The 23402-nt window shown below is 33.9% G+C and overlaps 1 protein-coding gene across 1 annotated transcript in view; it reads right to left on the bottom strand.

Annotated features, from left to right (window-relative positions):
* LOC143227575 (uncharacterized) overlaps nucleotides 1–23008 on the bottom strand; it is a 69461-nt gene extending 46453 nt beyond the window's left edge. Inside the window, exons 1-5 of the mRNA XM_076459004.1 lie at nucleotides 22733–23008; nucleotides 21193–21329; nucleotides 17754–17895; nucleotides 9861–10069; nucleotides 523–772 (exon numbers count right to left, since the gene is read on the bottom strand). Coding sequence (XP_076315119.1) covers nucleotides 523–772; nucleotides 9861–10069; nucleotides 17754–17895; nucleotides 21193–21329; nucleotides 22733–22924 — 930 coding nt within the window. The 5' untranslated portion in view covers nucleotides 22925–23008. The remainder of the gene's footprint in view (nucleotides 1–522; nucleotides 773–9860; nucleotides 10070–17753; nucleotides 17896–21192; nucleotides 21330–22732) is intronic.
* Between the last annotated feature and the right edge of the window lie 394 nt (nucleotides 23009–23402).

Consider the following 23402-nt stretch of genomic DNA (forward strand, 5'->3'; position numbering starts at 1 on the left):
TGTTTAATGCATTGACAGTTCACTTGTGAAAACATTTATAACTTAACAACTAATTTAAAACAAAATAAACAAGCTGACAGCTACACTTACTAAATATTTCAGAAAGTTTACCTTTGTTAGAACTTGTTTAAGCATAGTGAAATCTAACATTCTATGATGCTATTAACTCCCTTAACATAACTTTTACTAGAACTTGTGTACTTCAAATTTATTATTACATACACACATACATATATTATTACATACACATACATTAAGTATTACATACACACATACATTAATTATTACATACACATACATATATTACTACATACACATACATATATTATTACACACACATACATATATTATTACACACACACACATATTATTACATACACACATACATTAATTATAACACATACATATATTATTACATACACATACATTAATTATAACACATACACATACATATATTAACACATACACATACATATATTATTACATACACATACATATATTATTACATACATTAATACATACTGAAGTATCATCACCTTTTTTGAAACAGTTTATTCCATTTCCAAAATAATCTTCACCACACTCACAACAGAAGCCTTGTTTGTAGTCGATGCAGTTGGATGTGGGTGGGCAGGGAATGATGGCATTAGCACACGTCTGTGAACTTAAAATGGGTGGTTCTAAACCTTGATCTGCTGGTATCACATTACCATCTTGCCCAGTTTTACCCACATGGAACATCCAAACTCCACTTTTGTAAACATTTGACATCCTAAAAAGAGACATCATTAAGTTTACAAGTATGTCGTGAACTTAATGTTTTTAAAATATGTCTAGAACTGTAAAGAAAGATTATTTGTTTCTTTAAGTGAGCAACAAGCAATCTGTGCTGTGACCACTGCAGAGATCAAATCCTGATTTTTAGTAATTGTAACACTTCAAGTTTACTACTACAACTGCATCTAACTAAATATAAATACCTAAGATATAAACAGATACCAGTCAATGTTTGTTTTCATTCTTACTAGAAATACTATTAACTCCAACTCTACTATTAAGATACTACTGACACCAAAAGTCTACTGTTAAGATACTACTAACACCAAGTCTACTGTTAAGATACCACTGATACCCAGTCTACTGTTATGATACCACTGATACCAAGTCTATTGTTAAGATACTACTGACACCAAGTCTACTGTTATGATACTACTGACACCAAGTCTACTGTTAAGATACTACTGATACCAAGTCTACTGTTAAGATACTACTGATACCAAGTCTACTGTTATGATACTACTGACACCAAGTCTACTGATAAGATATTACTGACACCAAGTCTACTGTTAAGATACTACTGATACCAAGTCTACTGTTAAGATACTACTGACACCAAGTCTACTGTTATGATACTACTGACACCAAGTCTACTGTTAAGATACTACTGATACCAAATCTACTGTTAAGATACTACTGATACCAAGTCTACTGTTAAAATACTACTGACACCAAGTCTACTGATAAGATACTACTGATACCAAGTCTACTGATAAGAAACTACTGACACCAAGTCTATTGTCAAGATACTACTGATACCAAGTCTACTGATAAGATACTACTGACACCCAGTCTACTGTTAAGATACTACTGATACCAAGTCTACTGTTAAGACACTATTAACTCCAAGTCTATTGTTGAGATATTACTGACAACTAGTCTACTGCTAAGATACCATTAACTCCAAGTCTGCTGTTAAGTTGGTTCATTGATTTGGTGTTTTATGGCACAAATCAGCTAGGCCTATCTGTGCCAAACTACCAGTAAAAAGTTAAAATTAAATTTAGTAAAATTCATAAAAAGAAAATAAGGTAAATCACAACAAAGTTTAAAAACATAAGTATCATAAAACCAATGTTTACATCTAGTCTTCCACATTAAGAGAAAAATTATAGTAATACAAGTTGTAAAAAACTTTCTGTAGCATAATTGTAATTATCATAACTCACCAGGAAGACTAACAAGTAAGTACAAATACCACCATCAGTCACTTGAAGTTGGTCTTTCCAGTCCTGGTTCTGAGTTATTTGATGTTTTGTCCATTTTAAAAAAGTAAAGTAATAAAAGTTTTAAAAGACATGTAGCAACGTTTTAATAATAACTCAACAGGATGACTAACAAGTAGTTCAAACAAATAGTTCAAACTGCAACGTTACTTTCCTGAAGTAAGCCTTTCCAGTCCTGCCGTCGAGTTATTTGACATCACGGCCATTTTCTCATTTCAAATCAAACTAGATGGACTGTGATTCGGTATCCAGAAAAATTGGATAGAAGTAGATGTTAAAGAGAAATGGGTCAGTCAGTTTCGAATATTGGTGAGAACAGGGTGTAAACCAATGTAAGTGATTCCAGGGCCAGTAGAGAACTAAGCGAGTCAGAATAAATAGTGCAGTTTGAGTACCACTAAGCTTCAATGTGGTCCAGGGTAAGAGAAATGGCGTACAATTCAGCAGTGAACACAAAAGCTGTAGAGGGGATTCTGCGTGCAACCACCGAACCAAAACAAACCACAACAGAGTCAACACAGTCAGCTGATTTTGAACCATCTGTATAAATAGGAATGGAAGGATGGTTCAAAAGATGTTCAGCAAATATCAGACAGTATTTACAATCGGGAGTATCTGCTTTTCTCAAATGACTGAAAGATAGGTCACATTTCAGGACTGTAAGAAGCCATGGTGGGATGGGCTAATCAATGGATACAGCAGTTATCCAAGAACAGACCCAATTTATTCAACAGTGCCTGGATATGAAGGCCAAAAGGAGCAATGGCAGATTGTCTGTTTTAAAAAAGTATGACCCTCAGAGGAAAGAAAATACAACCTCAGGTAGGAGGCTCTGGTAAGGAATAAAGTTTCAAAACATACAGTAAAGACAGTTGCAAATGGCAAAGAAGGTTTTTGAGACTCTACATATAAGCTCTAAACTGGAGAAGTACAGAAAGCCCCAGTGCAAAGCTGAAGTCCTTGATGATGAATGGGGTCACCATCTTTAAGGCCGAGGTTCTGGCAGAGCCATAGACCAGTGATCCACAGTCAAATGTTGATCGAATAAGAATTTAGCATAAAACATTGATCCGCTCCCCATGCAGCAGAAGAGAGGACATAGAGGATGTTCAGTGTTCTTGTACATTTAACATGTAGCTGCTTGATGTGTGGTATAAAGGTCAGCTTACAGTCAAAGATAAACCCCAAGAACTTTGTCTCAGGGACCATAGGCAGCACAACTTCACCAATAGGAAGTTCAGGATCAGGGTGAATACCCCGTTGGTGGTAAAAGTGCATGCAAATGGATTTGTGAGAGAGAAAAATTAAAGCCGTTTGCTGTGGTCCACTTCAGTAAATGATTGAGGGCAGTCTGTAGCTGCCGCTCAATACACCTCATGTTCAACGACTGACATGAGATGTGATAGTTGTCGACACAGAGCCTGTTTGCAACAGTGAGAGGGAGTTGTTCAGAGATGGCATTAATTTTTATACTGAAAAGTGTGACACTCAGAACACAGCCCTGAGGGACTCCAAGTTCCTGTAGAAAAGAAAGAGAAAGTGTCAAACTCGGAATCTCCTGTCCATTAAAAAATTTTTAATAAAAATGGGCAATGGCTATATAACCCATATATATTGAGATCTTGCAAAATTCCATAACTCCATGTTGTCTCATAAGCCTTCTCAATGTCAAAGAATATTGATACAAGATGTTGTCGTTTGAGAAAGGCTTCTCTGACTGATGTTTCAAGTCAAATCAGGTGGTCCAAGTGGAGTGCTGTCTTCAGAACCCACACTGGGTGGGCAAGAGAAGATTGTTTGATTCGAGGAACCAAACAAGACAAGTATTAACCATTCTCTCTAAGGTAATACAGAGACAACTCCTCAAAGAACTGGATGGTAGTTTGAAAGAATCTTGGGATCCTTCCCAGGTGGCATCGACCACAGCCAGTCTCTCTCAAAATTATAAGAAAATGATCACTGCCTTGTGGATTATTGTCAACCTTCCATGAAAATGGGGAGAATAGTAAAGGGGAGCAAACACATGGGTTAATGTTTAGATCCCAGAGAGGGTAAACTGAAAGAACAGAACCTTCCCTGGGAGGTACCCTCACCACATACAGGAATCCACACCAAGGGGCTGCTGTTAAGATACTATTAACTCCAATCTACTGCTAAGATACTACTGACACCAAGTCTTCAATTAAGATACTATTAACTCCAAGTCTACTGTTAAGATACTACTGACATCAAGTCTACTGTTAAGATTCTATTAACTCCAACACTACTGTTGAGTTACTACTGACACAAAGTCTACTGTTGTCTACTATTAAGATAATATTAACTCCAAGTCTACTGTTAAGATACTACTGATACCAAGTCTACTGTTAAGATACTATTAACTCCCAGTCTATTGTTTATGGGTGATTTTAATTTTAGGCATATAGAATGAAAACTTTTAAGACACCAATCATGAGGAAAACAGTTTTTAGAAATTGTTGAGAGTGGTTTTCTTCAACAATTGTTGTAACTTCTAATAGAGAATTGTATGACAAAGTAAAGGCTGGAGAACATACCAAGTAACGATTCTTGGTTAGATTTGATGTTCTATTGCATGTTAAATAATGTAATTTTGGTTCCAGATTTCAAATATGTAAATTTTCAAGTAATGAGACAAGAATTATGATTGTTTTGTTTTGTGGGATTAACCATCACTTTACAACACTCCCACAGCTAAAAGGGTGAGCATATTTGATGTGAAGGAGAAAGAATTATGTGCAGTGAACTGAACAACTGAATTAGTTGGAAGTGCTGATCGGGAGTGGAAAATTTTCAAATTAAATTCTTAGATATTCAAGACAGGCATGCTCATTATAGACAAAAAACATTCATTACAAGTACAGAGCTCACCAAGGGAAAGATTCTTTAAAAGCTTTATAAATATAAGAAGATTAAATTAACTGCAATGAAAGAAGATTTGAAGTATTACAGAAAATCAAAAGAGCTGTTCAAAGGTTAGGGGAGGAAATGAAGATAACCACTAATAAAAACTAATATACAATGATTATCAGATGGCTGGGTTATTAAATAATACTTTTTATTTAGTTTTTACTAAAAAAACTTTAATCAGTATTCCTCAACCTAAACAACTGAAAGATATAAAGAAGATTGAATATGTTGACACACTAAATCTGGTCTTAAGAAGATTGAACATGTTGACACACTAAATCTGGTCTTAAGAAGCTTGAACATGTTGACACACTAAATCTGGTCTTAAGAAGACTGAACATGTTGACACACTAAATCTGGTCTTAAGAAGACTGAACATGTTGACACACTAAATCTGGTCTTAAGAAGATTGAACATGTTGACACACTAAATCTGGTCTTAAGAAGATTGAACATGTTGACACACTAAATCTGGTCTTAAAAAGACTGAACATGTTGACACACTAAATCTGGTCTTAAGAAGACTGAACATGTTGACACACTAAATCTGGTCTTAAGAAGATTGAACATGTTGACACACTAAATCTGGTCTTAAGAAGACTGAACATGTCAACACACTAAATCTGGTCTTAAGAAGACTGAACATGTTGACACACTAAATCTGGTCTTAAGAAGATTGAACATGTTGACACACTAAATCTGGTGTTTAGAAGATTGAACATGTTGACACACTAAATCTAGTCTTAAGAAGATTGAACATGTTGACACACTAAATCTGGTCTTAAGAAGATTTAACATGTTGACACACTAAATCTGGTCTTAAGAAGATTGAACATGTTGACACACTAAATCTGGTCTTAAGAAGACTGAACATGTTGACACACTAAATCTGGTCTTAAGAAGACTGAACATGTTGACACACTAAATCTGGTCTTAAGAAGATTGAACATGTTGACACACTAAATCTGGTCTTAAGAAGACTGAACATGTCAACACACTAAATCTGGTCTTAAGAAGACTGAACATGTTGACACACTAAATCTGGTCTTAAGAAGATTGAACATGTTGACACACTAAATCTGGTGTTTAGAAGCTTGAACATGTTGACACACTAAATCTAGTCTTAAGAAGATTGAACATGTTGACACACTAAATCTGGTCTTAAGAAGATTGAACATGTTGACACACTAAATCTGGTCTTAAGAAGATTGAACATGTTGACACACTAAATCTGGTCTTAAGAAGATTGAACATGTTGACACACTAAATCTGGTCTTAAGAAGACTGAACATGTTGACACACTAAATCTGGTCTTAAGAAGAGTGAACATGTTGACACACTAAATCTGGTCTTAAGAAGACTGAACATGTTGACACACTAAATCTGGTCTTAAGAAGATTGAACATGTTGACCTGCTAAATCTGGTCTTAAGAAGACTGAACATGTTGACACACTAAATCTGGTCTTAAGAAGACTGAACATGTTGACACACTAAATCTGGTCTTAAGAAGATTGAACATGTTGACACACTAAATCTGGTGTTTAGAAGATTGAACATGTTGACACACTAAATCTAGTCTTAAGAAGATTGAACATGTTGACACACTAAATCTGGTCTTAAGAAGATTGAACATGTTGACACACTAAATCTGGTCTTAAGAAGATTGAACATGTTGACACACTAAATCTGGTCTTAAGAAGATTGAACATGTTGACACACTAAATCTGGTCTTAAGAAGACTGAACATGTTGACACACTAAATCTGGTCTTAAGAAGACTGAACATGTTGACACACTAAATCTGGTCTTAAGAAGATTGAACATGTTGACCTGCTAAATCTGGTCTTAAGAAGATTGAACATGTTGACCTGCTAAATCTGGTCTTAAGAAGATTGAACATGTTGACACACTAAATCTGGTCTTAAGAAGACTGAACAAGTTGACACACTAAATCTGGTCTTGTTATTAAACACTGGATAAGACATCTGGTCAGATAATATTTAGCCAAGGATTTTGAAAAGTGTTGAGGAATAGGTACATGCACCACTTGCTACTATATTCTTCAAGTCCTTGATAAGTGGACAGGTACCAAAGGATTGGGAGTTAGATAATGTAACTCCTACTTTCAAGAGAGGTAATAAAAATTGTATCAGTAATTAGTTGTGGAAAAAAATTATGGAAAGTCTGATAAAAGATGCTTTGTAAAGTTATTTAACAAAGTTTGAAAGTTTATCAGATAGTAAACATTGTTTTATTAAGGAGAAATCTTGCCAGACATATTTTTTACGTTATTTGAAAAATGTTACTGTTTACATAATGAAGGTAAGGGTGTAGATTTGGTATATCTGGATTTTGAAAAGCATTTGACAAGGTATCACTTAAAAGACGTGTGAAGGAACTTTCCTCTATAGGTGTGGAGATACATTAACAAATTGAGTGGCTGGATGGAAGAAAGCAGTGAATTGTTATAAATGACAAAAGGAATTTGACTGTGTGGTATTTAAGATTGTTATGGAAGTTGATGTTGTTACTTACTCATATTTAGTGGTGCAAATGGTAAAATTAGGAGCCACAAGTATGACAGGAAATAATTTGTCTTTAGATATGACAGTTTAATTTTTTTCTAAAATGGATTTGGTCTTTGAAATGGGTTACCTTTGGATGTGGTGACTACAGTTAATTTAAGGGATTTCAAAGAAAAGCTTGATAAATATTTGAATGACAACAGCTAGGTTTGAGTTTATTTTGTATTAATTTTAATCTAGTGAATAGGACCCAAATTCTGTTTTGTATCATTGTATTCAGACAGACCTGGTTGATCTCCTTGTAGCTAACCTGTTTAGTGCACTGTCTCAATGTTTTGTATCATTGCATTTAGACAGACCTGGTTGATCTCCTTGTAGCTAACCTGTTTGGTGCACTGTCTCAGCAATCTCAGGTTCATTTTCTTATGATAGATTATAACGTACATGTACCAGTAATCTTAGTTTCATCATCTTATGATAGATGATAATGACCATGTCTTAATAATCTTAAGTTTATCTTCTTATGATAGATGATAATGTGCATATCTCAGCAATTTTAGGTTGACCTTCTTATGAAAGATGACAATGTACACATCTCAGCAATCTTAGGTTGACCTTCTTATGAAAGATGACAATGTACATATCTCAGCAATTTTAGGTTGACCTTCTTATGAAAGATGACAATGTACACATCTCAGCAATCTTAGGTTGACCTTCTTATGAAAGATGATAATGTACATATCTCAGCAATCTTAGGTTGACCTTCTTATGAAAGATGATAATGTACACATCTCAGCAATCTTAGGTTGACCTTCTTGTGAAAGATGACCACTTATTTAACTAGCATTTTAGCACAGTTGCTTTAACCTTTTTTGAGATATGCAAGCCAAATTTTTTATGCTAGACAAATAAAGCCCATAATAAAACCTACAAGTTTATTGAAGTAACTTAGTATGATTTTTTTTCTTGAAGTTGGAAGCAGGATCACGCATTAATTCATGAGGTATTATGAAAGAGACAGTCAGTTGCATTACTTGGTTAAGAGTAGCCTCATAGATAGTTGATGAGGTTTTATGAAAGAGACAGTCAGTTGCATTACTTTGTCAAGAGTAGCCTCGTAGATAGTTCGTGAGGTATTATGAAAGAGACAGTCAGTTGCATTACTTGGTTAAGAGTAGCCTCGTAGATAGTTGATGAGGTTTTATGAAAGAGACAGTCAGTTGCATTACTTTGTCAAGAGTAGCCTCGTAGATAGTTCGTGAGGTATTATGAAAGAGACAGTCAGTTGCATTACTTGGTTAAGAGTAGCCTCGTAGATAGTTCATGAGGTATTATGAAAGAGACAGTCAGTTGTATTACTTGGTTAAGAGTAGCCTCATAGATAGTTCATGAGGTATTATGAAAGAGACAGTCAGTTGCATTACTTGGTTAAGAGTAGCCTCGTAGATAGTTGATGAGATATTATGAAAGAGACAGTCAGTTGCATTACTTGGTCAAGAGTAGCCTCGTAGTTAGTTCGTGAGGTATTATGAAAGAGACAGTCAGTTACATTACTTTGTCAAGAGTAGCCTCGTAGATAGTTCGTGAGGTATTATGAAAGAGACAGTCAGTTGCATTACTTGGTTAAGAGTAGCCTCGTAGATAGTTCATGAGGTATTATGAAAGAGACAGTCAGTTGTATTACTTGGTTAAGAGTAGCCTCGTAGATAGTTCATGAGGTATTATGAAAGACACAGTCAGTTGTATTACTTGGTTAAGAGTAGCCTCGTAGATAGTTCATGAGGTATTATGAAAGACACAGTCAGTTGTATTACTTGGTTAAGAGTAGCCTCGTAGATAGTTCATGAGGTATTATGAAAGAGACAATCAGTTGTATTACTTGGTTAAGAGTAGCCTCGCAGATAGTTCATGAGGTATTATGAAAGAGACAGTCAGTTGTATTACTTGGTTAAGAGTAGCCTCGTAGATAGTTCGTGAGGTATTATGAAAGAGACAGTCAGTTTTATTACTTGGTTAAGAGTAGCCTCGTAGATAGTTCATGAGGTATTATGAAAGAGACAGTCAGTTGTATTACTTGGTTAAGAGTAGCCTCGTAGATAGTTCATGAGGTATTATGAAAGAGACAGTCAGTTGTATTACTTGGTTAAGAGTAGCCTCGTAGATAGTGGATTGTTGTTCTTCATTTTCCTTCTTCTCACTGACAGTTTAGATTCAAGGATAGATATGCTGGAGCCCCTTTGATCTATACCTTAAGCCCACATGTTGCATATGGTACCATTATAATTAATCTTAGGATATTTCCCATTTAATAAACATTAACAAAGGCTAGCAAGTTAAACTCCTACCTATCAAAATTCTTTGTTTGGTCTGTTCCTGAACCACGTAAAGTGTACAGTCTTCCATCTCCCGACATGAACCCCGACTGAGCTCTCGGGTCTGGCCGACCACTTGATTTTCCATCACCTTGAATCCACTGAACACCACCCTCAGGGAACAGAAAGAAGACAAAACTGTCCACACCGTCAGTTGCAATAACCACTTGAAAGGTATTTACCTAGAACAAGAAGAGAGAAAATTCAACTAAAATGTTAAGAAGAACTAATAAATGTACTGCACTGAGGATACAAAACATGAAAGAACACAGTACAGTGAACATTAACAACTCTCTGTAGGAATACAGATATGTGGTTATCAGTTGTAATGAATGTCCTGTTCTGTATTTTATTAAAGTGAAATCAATTCATCAATTTAAAGACAAAAAATAACAATTACAATTGAGAAATGTTTACCAATTTCATTTGTTAGCAAGGAACACACTGGAACACAAACTTAGTTACTAAATTAAGGTTCTAATCTATTACAAAAATGTTATTATTCATTTTATTCTGCAATATTACGTGATGACAGTTGGATATTCTGGGTCACTAAACACAGAAGTCTCTGATATTCCACATCCTTAACTGTGACCTACTACACAGGTCATGAAATAAAAACAAGATATTATACTTGTGAAAACTAGGATTAGTGCAAATGTAATAACCTACACTATTCCATTTATGGTGTAATATAACAAATTCTATTTTTATGTTGTTATGGTTTTACCATTCATTTACTATTCCCTTATCATTTAGTTAAACTATGAATCTTTAGTTACATAAACTACTAATTCACCTACTATCTGGAGCATGTTAATTTTAATTATGTATGTAATATGAAACTGACACAAGCTTCCTCTAGTGGTGACATAAAGATATCAATGTTTTAAAAGATCAGGTAGATTTGCAGCTATAATTAGTCACGTGAAATGTAACCTTATAGTCTAATATATAGTAATAAGTTGTTACAAAGGGTTATTACTGATTATCTCTTGATAAGTGTTTTAATTTTGGAACATTCTGTTATTCTCTGGTGAATCAGGTTACTGATTATTTCTTGATAAGTTTTAATTATGGAACATTCTGTTATTCTCTGGTGAATCAGGTTTCTGATTATTTCTTGATAAGTGGTTTAATTATGGAACATTCTGTTAGTCTCTGGTGAATCAGGTTTCTGATTATTTCTTGATAAGTGGTTTAATTATGGAACATTCTGTTATTCTCTGGTGAATCAGGTTTCTGATTATTTCTTGATAAGTGGTTTCATTATGGAACATTCTGTTATTCTCTGGTGAATCAGGTTTCTGATTATTTCTTGATAAGTGGTTTCATTATGGAACATTCTGTTATTCTCTGGTGAATCAGGTTTCTTTATTATTCTACTTATTCCTTCCTAATTCCTTTGACATTTACTGAATTATATTGAAATTAATGTTGTATTGTTTATTACTGTTTATACCTAGTCCTAGCCAGACAAGGATTTACTAATCTTTCTTATGAATGATTAAACTTTATATTTAGTCGTAAACAAGTTTTCTGGGCTTTTAGTGTTACACAATAAATTGTTGTTTGTTTTTCACCCTGATTGTAAAACCACTTAGCTTAGACTATTACAGTAGGAACAATGACTCACTGAACAAACTGTAACCTGAGACACCTTAAATATAGTTTTCTACTTGTTGGAATTGTACATGCTCTGAAAATAATTTACTACTTTGTAGATACCTTAAATATAGTTTTCTACTTGTTGGAATTGTACATGCTCTGAAAACAATTTACTACTTTGTAAATAAACTGTCAACAAACTTGTCATTCAACATCCAACAAACAAGACCAACTATTTACTCTGTAACCAAGCTATTAACAAACTTGTCATTCAACATCCAACAAACAAGACCAACTATTTACTCTGTAACCAAGCTATTAACAAACTTGTGATTCAACATCCAACAAACAAGACCAACTATTTACTCTGTAACCAAGCTATTAACAAACTTGTCATTCAACATCCAACAAACAAGACCAACTATTTACTCTGTAACCAAGCTATTAACAAACTTGTGATTCAACATCCAACAAACAAGACCAACTATTTACTCTGTAACCAAGCTATTAACAAACTTGTGATTCAACATCCAACAAACAAGATCAACTATTTACTCTGTAACCAAGCTATTAACAAACTTGTCATTCAACATCCAACAAACAAGACCAACTATTTACTCTGTAACCAAGCTATTAACAAACTTGTGATTCAACATCCAACAAACAAGACCAACTATTTACTCTGTAACCAAGCTATTAACAAACTTGTCATTCAACATCCAACAAACAAGATCAACTATTTACTCTGTAACCAAGCTATTAACAAACTTGTCATTCAACATCCAACAAACAAGATCAACTATTTACTCTGTAACCAAGCTATTAACAAACTTGTCATTCAACATCCAACAAACAAGATCAACTATTTACTCTGTAACCAAGCTATTAACAAACTTGTCATTCAACATCCAACAAACAAGATCAACTATTTACTCTGTAACCAAGCTATTAACAAACTTGTCATTCAGCATCCAACAAACAAGACCAACTATTTACTCTGTAACCAAGCTGTTAACAAACTTGTCATTCAGCATCCAACAAACAAGGACCAACTATTTGCTCTGTAACCAAGCTATTAACAAACTTGTCATTCAACATCCAACAAACAAGATCAACTATTTGCTCTGTAACCAAGCTATTAACAAACTTGTCGTTCAGCATCCAACAAACAAGATCAACTATTTACTCTGTAACCAAGCTATTAACAAACTTGTCATTCAACATCCAACAAACAAGACCAACTATTTACTCTGTAACCAAGCTATTAACAAACTTGTCATTCAACATCCAACAAACAAGACCAACTATTTACTCTGTAACCAAGCTATTAACAAACTTGTCATTCAACATCCAACAAACAAGACCAACTATTTACTCTGTAACCAAGCTATTAACAAACTTGTCATTCAAGCATCCAACAAACAAGATCAACTATTTACTCTGTAACCAAGCTATTAACAAACTTGTCATTCAACATCCAACAAACAAGGACCAACTATTTGCTCTGTAACCAAGCTATTAACAAACTTGTCATTCAACATCCAACAAACAAGACCAACTATTTACTCTGTAACCAAGCTATTAACAAACTTGTCATTCAACATCCAACAAACAAGATCAACTATTTACTCTGTAACCAAGCTATTAACAAACTTGTCATTCAACATCCAACAAACAAGACCAACTATTTACTCTGTAACCAAGCTATTAACAAACTTGTCATTCAACATCCAACAAACAAGATCAACTATTTACTCTGTAACCAAGCTATTAACAAACTTGTCATTCAACATCCAACAAACAAGACCAACTATTTACTCTGTAACCAAGCTATTAACAAACTTGTCATTCAACATCCAACAAACAAGACCAACTATTTACTCTGTAACCAAGCTATTAACAAACTTGTGATTCAACATCCAACAAACAAGATCAACTATTTACTCTGTAACCAAGCTATTAACAAACTTGTCATTCAACATCCAACAAACAAGACCAACTATTTACTCTGTAACCAAGCTATTAACAAACTTGTAAAGGCTCTTGAACAAGCGTATTATATTGCATGGTTGTTCCTTCGTTGGAATTTTTTTTTTTAATTATCTTGTAAAAAAAAAAAATCAACATTAAATACACATAATGGGCTTAATAATTATCATAATACCCACTATTCGTTGGTAAAAGAGTAGCCCAAAAGTTTGCAGTGAGTAGTGATGACTAGTTGCCTTCCCTCTAGTCTTATACTGCTAAATTAAGGACGGCTAGCACAGATAGCCCTCGAGTTGCTTTGTGCGAAATTCAAAAAACAAACATCCTTTCATCCCTCAACTCACTCTACTCTTCAAGCAATTACCGGTATCACTTATTTATCAGGTACTAAGATAATGATTCATAATAGAGATTGCACGGTAATTTGCTCAAAAATCTAATATAACATACAGGCAAAAATTATCTTATTCTTGAAACACTCAAACCTTTCTTTTCAATAGTTAAAACCACGCGAACGTTGGTGATAAACAATATAAGATATTTTATGATTATACAGAAAATCAAAGTTTGGCCATTTCTTCATATTAATAATACTGTTTCAGAAATCGATAAAACCTGAACAGATATTCTATATGAAATTCTAAAAATATCCATAAGTTACTAATTTAATACTGGCCAATGATGCTTTTTCTTCACTTCACCTATCTAGTGTACAGATTTTTCTCATAGTGACTACAAAGTACGTTCACATCAACAGTACGTTTGACACTTTTCACTATGATATATGTTTTTTTTTATCTATCTTCGTTTAATTAATTAATTAACTTGTGTTCAGGGTTACTGACGAGGAATTGAAATCTCCGAAACTAGTATAACCCAGTAACACACGTCAATCAAAGGGTACACCTAACTGGAATTTCCTTGAACTTAGACTTTGAAATTAAGCCATTTTCGGAATACTAAGTTTATTTATTAGGTAAATTATGGTGGAAGATAGAATGAAATCTTGTCCTCTTGCTGTCATATTACTGATCAAGTTCCACTTAGGTAAACTGTCTAAACAATTCACTGGTTTCTCCATGCCTGGTGATTTTCTGGAAGTGGTCTCACAGGAACATCAAACTGTTCAGTGGATACTTTATTTCTGATAAAGCTTTCTCTTAAGTTAATCAGAAGTCCATTCTCTGTCCCAAAATGATCGTGTGTATGCACTTTGGTTTGGAACACGACTTTTTTCTGGTTTCTACTCTGTTGCAATTTAATTTAATGTGTTAATTATTGTTTGATTTAACCTTATTATCACTGGAAGTACAACCTTCCATGTTTTATTTGTTGGATCATGAACAGAAATGTTCTGCTCATACACAGTGTTTCGACATTCCTTAACTTTAATTACTCATTTATCTTTATATTAAGATATTTCCTACAGTGAGGGTGACTTTAAACTTTTCTATCTCTGGAACTTTATGTCAACATGCTGTTTGCATCAACCCATTCTCTTGCTTCACTTTTGGGAACAATGTCTTTTGTTTCACTAACAAATCGGGCAAGCAGAGGTAACTGTAGAATTAGGTTGGTCAATGTACAACGAAGTTTTCGTTCAAAGAACCAACTGAACAGTGGACTAGTCGTTTTAAATAATGCACTTTTTATCTCAATTGCAACAGATGGCAGATATATCACACTGTTTCCTGTATTATTTTTCATAATAAAATATTTGTTTAAGATAAACTAGACAAGTCATTACACGAGTTCACCTTTACAAAGTTCCCTCTGATGCGACACTCAGACACTCCATATCTATTTCATAAAGTAGCCATCAATATCTGGTTGCTGTTATGGCTTTCTGTTGGAAATGCGCGATTAGAGAAATAGCTTGTTATTCACTCCTCCACCCATTAACATGGGAGATCGTTTTAATCTATGCCTCCCACGATACCTTTCCTGCTAAATTTCCTAGCTTGGTGACGTAGTTAGAATAGTCCAGAAGCATCGGTCAGCTGTAGGTGTTACAATAATACCAACATATTCATTTGACGGCATCAACAACAAACATTTGACACAGGTGTGTACAGTTACATATTTATATCTTGAACGTTTTGTGACACACATATTTCATATTCAGCAAGCTATATTAAACAGGGTGTACTATTAAGCACGGGTATTTATAAAACTTGAAAATTTTATTAAAAATATTTAAAATACAGAATAAAAGATAACTAAATAAACAAAATATCAGATAACGAAACAATATTATAATACAAATATATTCAGAACATATTTAACTGTAGTGAAGTTGTGTTGTTTTTTAAAGTTGGGAGTTCATTTATAATGGATAAACTTTCTTTAATTAAAATTTCAATACTGAGTAATCCAGATGAGATTGCTTTGAAATTCATAATCCGGATGGGGTAGTTGGATTTTTTCACTATGTGTAAGAATTGTGGACTTTGGTAGATTTGATATTTTATTACCTGTTCTGTTTGATACTCCCATATTATGAGGCTCGGAGACATAATTGTAATATGGTTTTGCTCATGTAAGTGACATTACAACCAACCTTTTGTAATTATATATGATCGTGGAATACACAGGGATAAATAATAGATCTTTAGTTCTGAATAGATTTTCTATCTTGAAAGGTGATTTAAACATCATTTGTAGTTGAACTTGGGGATAAAGCATTTTAATTAGTCTTAAAATATGTGACTTCAGTGTGAAGCGTGGCTTACATGAGGAAGAAACAATCAGTCTTAGTGGGTATTTGTCAACAGTGTATCATTTCTTTGAGGGCTCAAATTTGTGAGAAAGTGTCTTACGTGTTTGGGCTTGAATAAAACATAGGGGATAGCTGTTGTTTATTAAAATGTTTGGTTTGGTTTCTTTTAAATTTCGCACAAAGCTACACTAGGGTTATCTGCGTTAGTCATCCCTAATTTAGTAGTGTCAGACTAGAGGGAAGGCAGCTAGTCATCACCATCCACCACCAACTCTTGGGATACTCTTTTACCAACAAATAGTGTGATTGACCGTGACATAATAACGCCCCCACGGCTGAAAGGACTAGCATGTTTGGTGCGACAGGAATTCGAATCCACGAACCTCAGAATACGAGTCGAACGCATTAACCCACCTGGCCATGCCGGGTTTTGTTTTTATGTAAGCCTGTATATATTTATTGTTTATCGATAAATAGATGTGAATTGGTTATCTGATCTGAATATTAAGAAAAGGCAATTTGCCGTTTGTTTTGTTTTTGTTTTTTGTGTTGTTGTTTTTTTCAGTTTCACAAGCAAAATTAATATCAGGGTGTTTCACATTTAAATAATCTAAAAATTGTTTGATGTGAATAGAGCTTCAAAAGAGTAAAAACGTATTGTCAACACACCTTCTATATTTTGTTTTTTAGTGTTAGATTGATTAAAATTTACTGAAAAGTAATAGTTAATAGAAAATTTACCAATTTTGTGAATACATGACAATTTCAGGTCGTATTTTAAACTGTCGGCCAAACTATTTTTACCTCAGATTTATTCGTCCAAAAATAATACCAATCAAGAGAGTTGGGGTGCATTTTTATATTAACGTAAGTATTAATTGGATACTGATTCAAATTCATAAAGAATAAACCATAACTTCCATACGTCCGACAGACAGTTGCAAGAAGCAACTGAATCAGTTAGAAAGTAAGAGTGCAGAGAGCAGGCGAAGTTTAGCTTTTTTTAGTGGTGGGCTCTAAATTATGTTCAGTCCCCTGACACCAGACACCCTCACTATGCCGGAGCTCATAGGTAGTAAAATGCCCCCAAAAGCTGATTGCTTTTCGAAAGGGTATGTGATAATTCTATCTGACACAAGGTACAAATACCATAATGTCATAAAGATGTTTTCATATTGGCGAGTTAAAATTTCCATGATGGTCAATATCTGTTACACCTGATGGCATTGAAAAACAAAGAAATATGGTTCAACTTGAAGCATCATAACCATCCAGAAAGAGATCTGCAAGAAGTTGAAACCCAACCATGGTAAGCAACTTGCTACATCTAATAACAGATGAGATTCCACAAACCCAAGTGTCAATAGCAAAGCTTGTCCTCTGACCTCCAACCTAACTGGCATTTTGCTCTGCTCAAAACGTTTTTCGAACTTTAAAAATATTCTAGTAATTAATCCATGCCTATCATGTAAGTGAAAACTCCCTGTAAGCCTAAACAGCAATAACAACATAAAGTACAAGAACACTAATAATAACATGTTGTAACTCACTAAGCTTGTTTTTTGGTCAAAATGTCCTACGTTATCCCAGGTGGCGATGAATAGACTAGTGGCTTGAAAATCTCTTCCTTGACTGAAGTGTCTTTGGATGTCATTGTTAGCCCTTGTCAAAAGCCTTTGCGATTTGGTTTCTCTGAGAGAGAGATATAAAACAGAATATTTGTTATACACACACACATGTTTAGTTCGGAAGTAAAATGGAAAAATAAATCGAGTTTCTGTAAATATGTTTTGCCACACAGCAAACCTGCAATTATGGTCTAAATATAAGTTTTTGAAAGCTCAATAGTTTAATATTAAAAAAACAAAACAAATGTGACAATCAAATAGAGCAATAAAGATATAGTCTAGTAAAGAAAATGTTGCAGTGGTTTTCTGTCATATAGGGGGTTATTTTGGAATATTCGGATAGAAAAAAAGAGAAAGAAGAAAAGGTCCAGTCGAATTAACCGTAATCAAAATATCTTTTCCTTCAACTGTTAGGCTTTAGAAGATTGCGATACTGCAGCAGACGCTTTCTTCTGACCCTTTTTAATATCTTTATTTTACTTCGTTGAAATTTAAAGCATATACTCAAAATTTACAAAACTGTTTGTATGCGTGTGTTTTGACACAAATTATATTTTAAGCGGGTTCTGTTTGAATATTCTTGAAAAAAATAATGAAAAGTCTAGCACACGTGACAGTGATGAAAGTAATTGTTTTCCTTGGGCTGTACTATATTAATTTAATAAAGTATGCCCTAGCTCACAAATAAAACTAAACAGTCATTTTCGTGTAATATTTTTTTATTTTTTTGAAATGCAAATTCAAAATTTACATGAACCAGGAGAAAACGTGGAAGGAAGCCCACAAACTTATGATAAAAATTACAAAGATAAACATATAAAAATTATAAGTAATTAAATGTTAAAACTAGTCATACATGGTTCACACGATCAGTAATTTTGAAAATAGAGGCGTCATTCATTTTAATTCTTCAATTAAAATATTTTCAAGTTAATCCTTCTCGTTGTATATTATTATTGGTATAATTAACACACATGTTAGGGTAAATGTTAATAAGTAATTATTTTTCTCACAAAGTATTAAGCTTTTTTCTTTTTTTTTTACGTACTTATCCAAGAGATCTCATTACAGTTGACAGTGTAATCTCAGGGCCGATACAACTGCGCATGACTATTATAATACATAAAACTAGATGTATTTCCACTGTATCCTTGAAAATGTTCTGTTGAGAACTAAATAAAACCAAAATTGAGAGTAACAAGTATTTTTGTTTCTTGTTTTTCAAGTATTCATCACATGTTGTGTTGTAGCTTACAGAGTGCGTGAGTCTTCTTGTGATTCTTGGTATGCACTTGTTTTATTGACGTCATTACAGTACAACTATCCCTTGTATGCCAACCGACTGACAGAATGCACAATACTGTATCGTAGTGCGAGTGGTTAAAACTGGTGACTCCTTCGGGTGGCGTTTAGCCTCTATCGGGGAAATTAAATCTTTTTGTTTTCAAGCTTTTTCTTACTAGCCTACGTAAAGTAATATAAGCCTAACATCTCATTAATGATGTGTGATCTCAGAAATTATTTACTAACTAATCATAACATGTGTAAATGTTCTCCTATTTACTTACTAACTAACACACACACGCACTTTGTTTTTATACAGTGTTTTCTCTGAACCTCACAGAAATCCAAGACTTCACCTGAAATCTGGATCTTCAGAAAATTCCTAGATGTCACACTTGCTCATAATAATAATAACATTTGTTTGATTGTTCGTTTATAGTTTAAACAAAAAACTATACAATGGAAAAGGAATCTGAAGTCAAAGAGCTTTGACCGAAAACTAAACTATTGTTATACAACATGATAAACGGACCTGTTGTGTTAGTGCTTGCTACAAATGTAGGCCTATCAGCGAGCTTTGCTAGTTGTTGTTTTATTTTAGCACAGATCCGTACTATTGACTATTTACGTGCTGTCCACTGTGGTGAAATGAACCCCACATTTTAGAGTTGTAACTTTGTAAATATATTTTTTACCCATCGGCAGACATATTAAAGATAACTTGTAGAAATAAGTTTAAGAAGGAAAATAATTTCGTCACCAGTAAGTGGAATGGACTTTGAGCTCTTTTATATCGAATAATACATATGGGCCCACCCAACAAAATAAATCATTAAAACATTAGTTGAATAATCCGATTTCACCTAAACTTCTAATAATTATAGTTATTTAATTAATATATAAAAATACTCTGTCATAACCTAAACTTCTGTGCTGATCATAGGCATGTCTGGGGCAGTGGCTTTGGTTTATCGCGGTTATATATATATAATAAAATAAATAGCTTCAAAACTATTATTATATTACTTATATTAATTGCTCATAGGCGATTAGAGTTGTTTTATTTTATTTTATTTCATTTTTAAATATTAGAACCTTTAAGAGTAACTGGCTTCCCACAACTGGCTGCAGACAGAGAGCGACAGTAAAAGTTGAGACGTTGCGGAAATGTTTTTCTTCTGTGGTTCAATATTCTCTGATAGATAGAATATCCTCAATGTTTTTGGGTGCTATCACCGCAGGTAATTTATGTTATGACTTAAGATACGACTGGAAATTTTAATGGACCTCTTAATATAATTTTAAAATTTATATTATACTGTATATATATTTACTTGTATAATAGTAAACAAAACATATAAACATATGCAAAATCATCATGAAATATGTGCAACTAAAATAACTTAACATTATAAATATTACTAAATTAGCGTTATCTGCCATTTTCTACCCACGTTTGCACCGCTATCATGAGCAGTGCACGTTTTAAGATGTTTAACGCACACTGATAGGCTAAATTGTCTAGGCTGCACCAATCACTACAGGCGACACATATAATCAGTACTAGCGCAGTCCTTACTGTCAACGATGGCTATATCTCGTGTAAATTACATCATGTGTCACTGTTTTTGAAAGCTGCAGTAATTGTATATTTGTGCTAGTGATGGATGAAATTCAGATCTTTTTATATCGACTAAAGACTATATTTTCTTAATTCTCCCGAGGCTGGTTCACTGTCGGTAAGCGCAGTAACACAGAAAATACGCCACTGGTGCTGATGTAGTTACAAACTTTAGACTTCCAACATGATCTAGGCTAGTAGGTGCCACTTTTATCAAGGTCGTGTTGTAAGCTACAGTGTTTTATTGATACATTTGTATTGTTATTGATAAGAGCGAAATTTTAACGTCATCTTGCACCAGGACTGAAGTCTTATTATCAAAACTTGACTATCTGGGAATCTATTATTTTATTGAAATTTACATTAACCAGTTAATTAGAAATGGGTTCACTTCGAAATACAAAAAATACAGGCTATTTTTAAAACTTTGGCTTTAATTTCTCAGTGTTACGTTACCTGTAATAAACACGTCCCGTGCCACGAATATCTACGTCTGTATATAATGGAGAAATAATAGGATAGGATCGAGGTAGTTGCCCGTTGTAAAAACTTGGAACTTCGGTCAGAAAAGACAATATACCGTTGTCGTTCACCTGAAGAGAAATAAACATTTTTCTCGTGTAAATTCTAAGCCATCATATTGACTGCTAAAAACTATAAAACTAAAGAAGATATTTATACTGAAATATATATATAATAAAATAAATATCACCAAAATCTTAATTCATCATAAAAACACATTTCTCTTTCTGAAAGTGAATTTCAAATGTTAAGGAAGCGGTTGATGCCACGTTTTACTGATACTGACCAAGCAGTTGGACTTCACTCTTCGTAATAAACGTTGTACAGTTTTCACGTGTCTTCAAAATAATACTGAAGGTTACCTGTCTTGTAACTATTATATTAGAGATCATGTGTCTTGAAACTGTAATACTAAAGATCACGTGTCTTGAAACTGTGTTTGTGATATTAAAGATCACAAACATTAAACTATCATACTGAAGATTACGTGTTTTTATATTGTAACACTAACAATCATGCCTCTTGAAAATGTAATAATGACAATCAGGTGTTAAAAGCCAATGTCTACTTGAAGGTCGCTGTAACGGTCACAAGAACTGGTCAAACAAATACAGTTAAAAGAGTCAAGTCAGTCTAATGAACATAGCGATAAGAATGCTCTAATAATTACAAAAAATGATAATAGAAACACGTCAGGGCAATCAGGTCAGTGTAATGAATACAGAGATCTTCTCGCTGCAACATTTATAAAAAACACAAGTAGAGTAAGTGAGAATGGTGTAGAATAAAACGTACCCTTTATCGGTTATTGACAATTTATATAACTGAGAAAAAGGTCACTTGAAAACTATAAAGGTAGGGATTGGAGTTCATTCAGTCGTCACTGGTTTAGATGAAGTGTTGAAGGAGTATTAATCAGTGATGTCGAGAAAACCCGTTTTTACATATATGTTGAAGGAGTATTGTTCTGTTTGAATGATGTATTTAGGTAACTATATTTAAAACGGCTCGTTTGGGCTGAGAAAATATTTTACGTAGAGGAGCGAACAACGTTTCGACCTCCTTCGGTCATCGTGAACCTGACGATATATTTCTCTGCAAGTAGGTTTTTTCGACATCACTGATTGATATTTAGGTAACTGTTTAAAGATGTTTTGAATGAAGAACTTAGGTATATGTGTAAGAACGTTGTTGTTATTTTTTTGATATATTAAAGAAAAAAGTGTTTGATAGAAATTTTCCAAGCGACAAAGTACATACTTTCCCTGAACCATGCGTGATTTATTTTACCTAAAGTTCTGCTAAACTGCATTGAAACTTTACTTAAACTCACATAAATCTTTTCTAAGTAAAATGCACAATCTATTCATTAATAATTAATTAAAATATTCAAACAAAATCAAGTTAAAATGCTGTTCACAAGACTGGGAAGATTTAACAATTATGACACCTCTAGTAGAAACATAACACTCACAAATATACTTCTGTAGACAATTTCGTAAAACACGATGGGAACTGTGATCTGGACTTCCAGTGAGCTGACATCATCAGCTTGTGGTAGAAGGTCGTCCTGGTTTCCATAAGGATAAAGTTCATCTCGACTAATAGACTGCACGAGCTGTTGGCTTCCTAAAACCAGAAGAACAGAAAATAGTAAAGTTTCCATCACGAACAGTTTACCGTGACCAGAAGCACATATCCATACAACTGCACAAAGCACTCTCGTAACTGGTTCTACTTACATATGTTATTCACACAAGACGCAGCTATGAAACATGAGATTCCTGTGGGGCAAAGTGTGCTGAACCATGACCTCTGGATTGAGGGTTCAGAAAGAGCCACAGCATTTGTCCGTGGGAAAAATTACATGTAGTATACCAGTCGAAGAGGCTTCATTTACACTGAAATCTTCTTTGTAGCAACTGACAGAAACACTTGTAGGATAGAACACCTTAAAATATTTCTTGTAATCTAGAACAGACTAAAATGTTTGTTGTATGCTGCAATAACTGAAAATGTTTCTTTTGTTGTATAATGAATCAATATTTTATTTTTCTACAGTGGGCCCCCCCCGCTAGTACAGCGGTATATCTACGGATTTACAACGCTAAAATCAGGGGTTCGATTCCCCTCGGTGGGCTCAG

Source organism: Tachypleus tridentatus, chromosome 9, assembly GCF_004210375.1.
Source record: "Tachypleus tridentatus isolate NWPU-2018 chromosome 9, ASM421037v1, whole genome shotgun sequence".
Taxonomy (NCBI): Eukaryota; Metazoa; Arthropoda; class Merostomata; order Xiphosura; family Limulidae; genus Tachypleus; species Tachypleus tridentatus.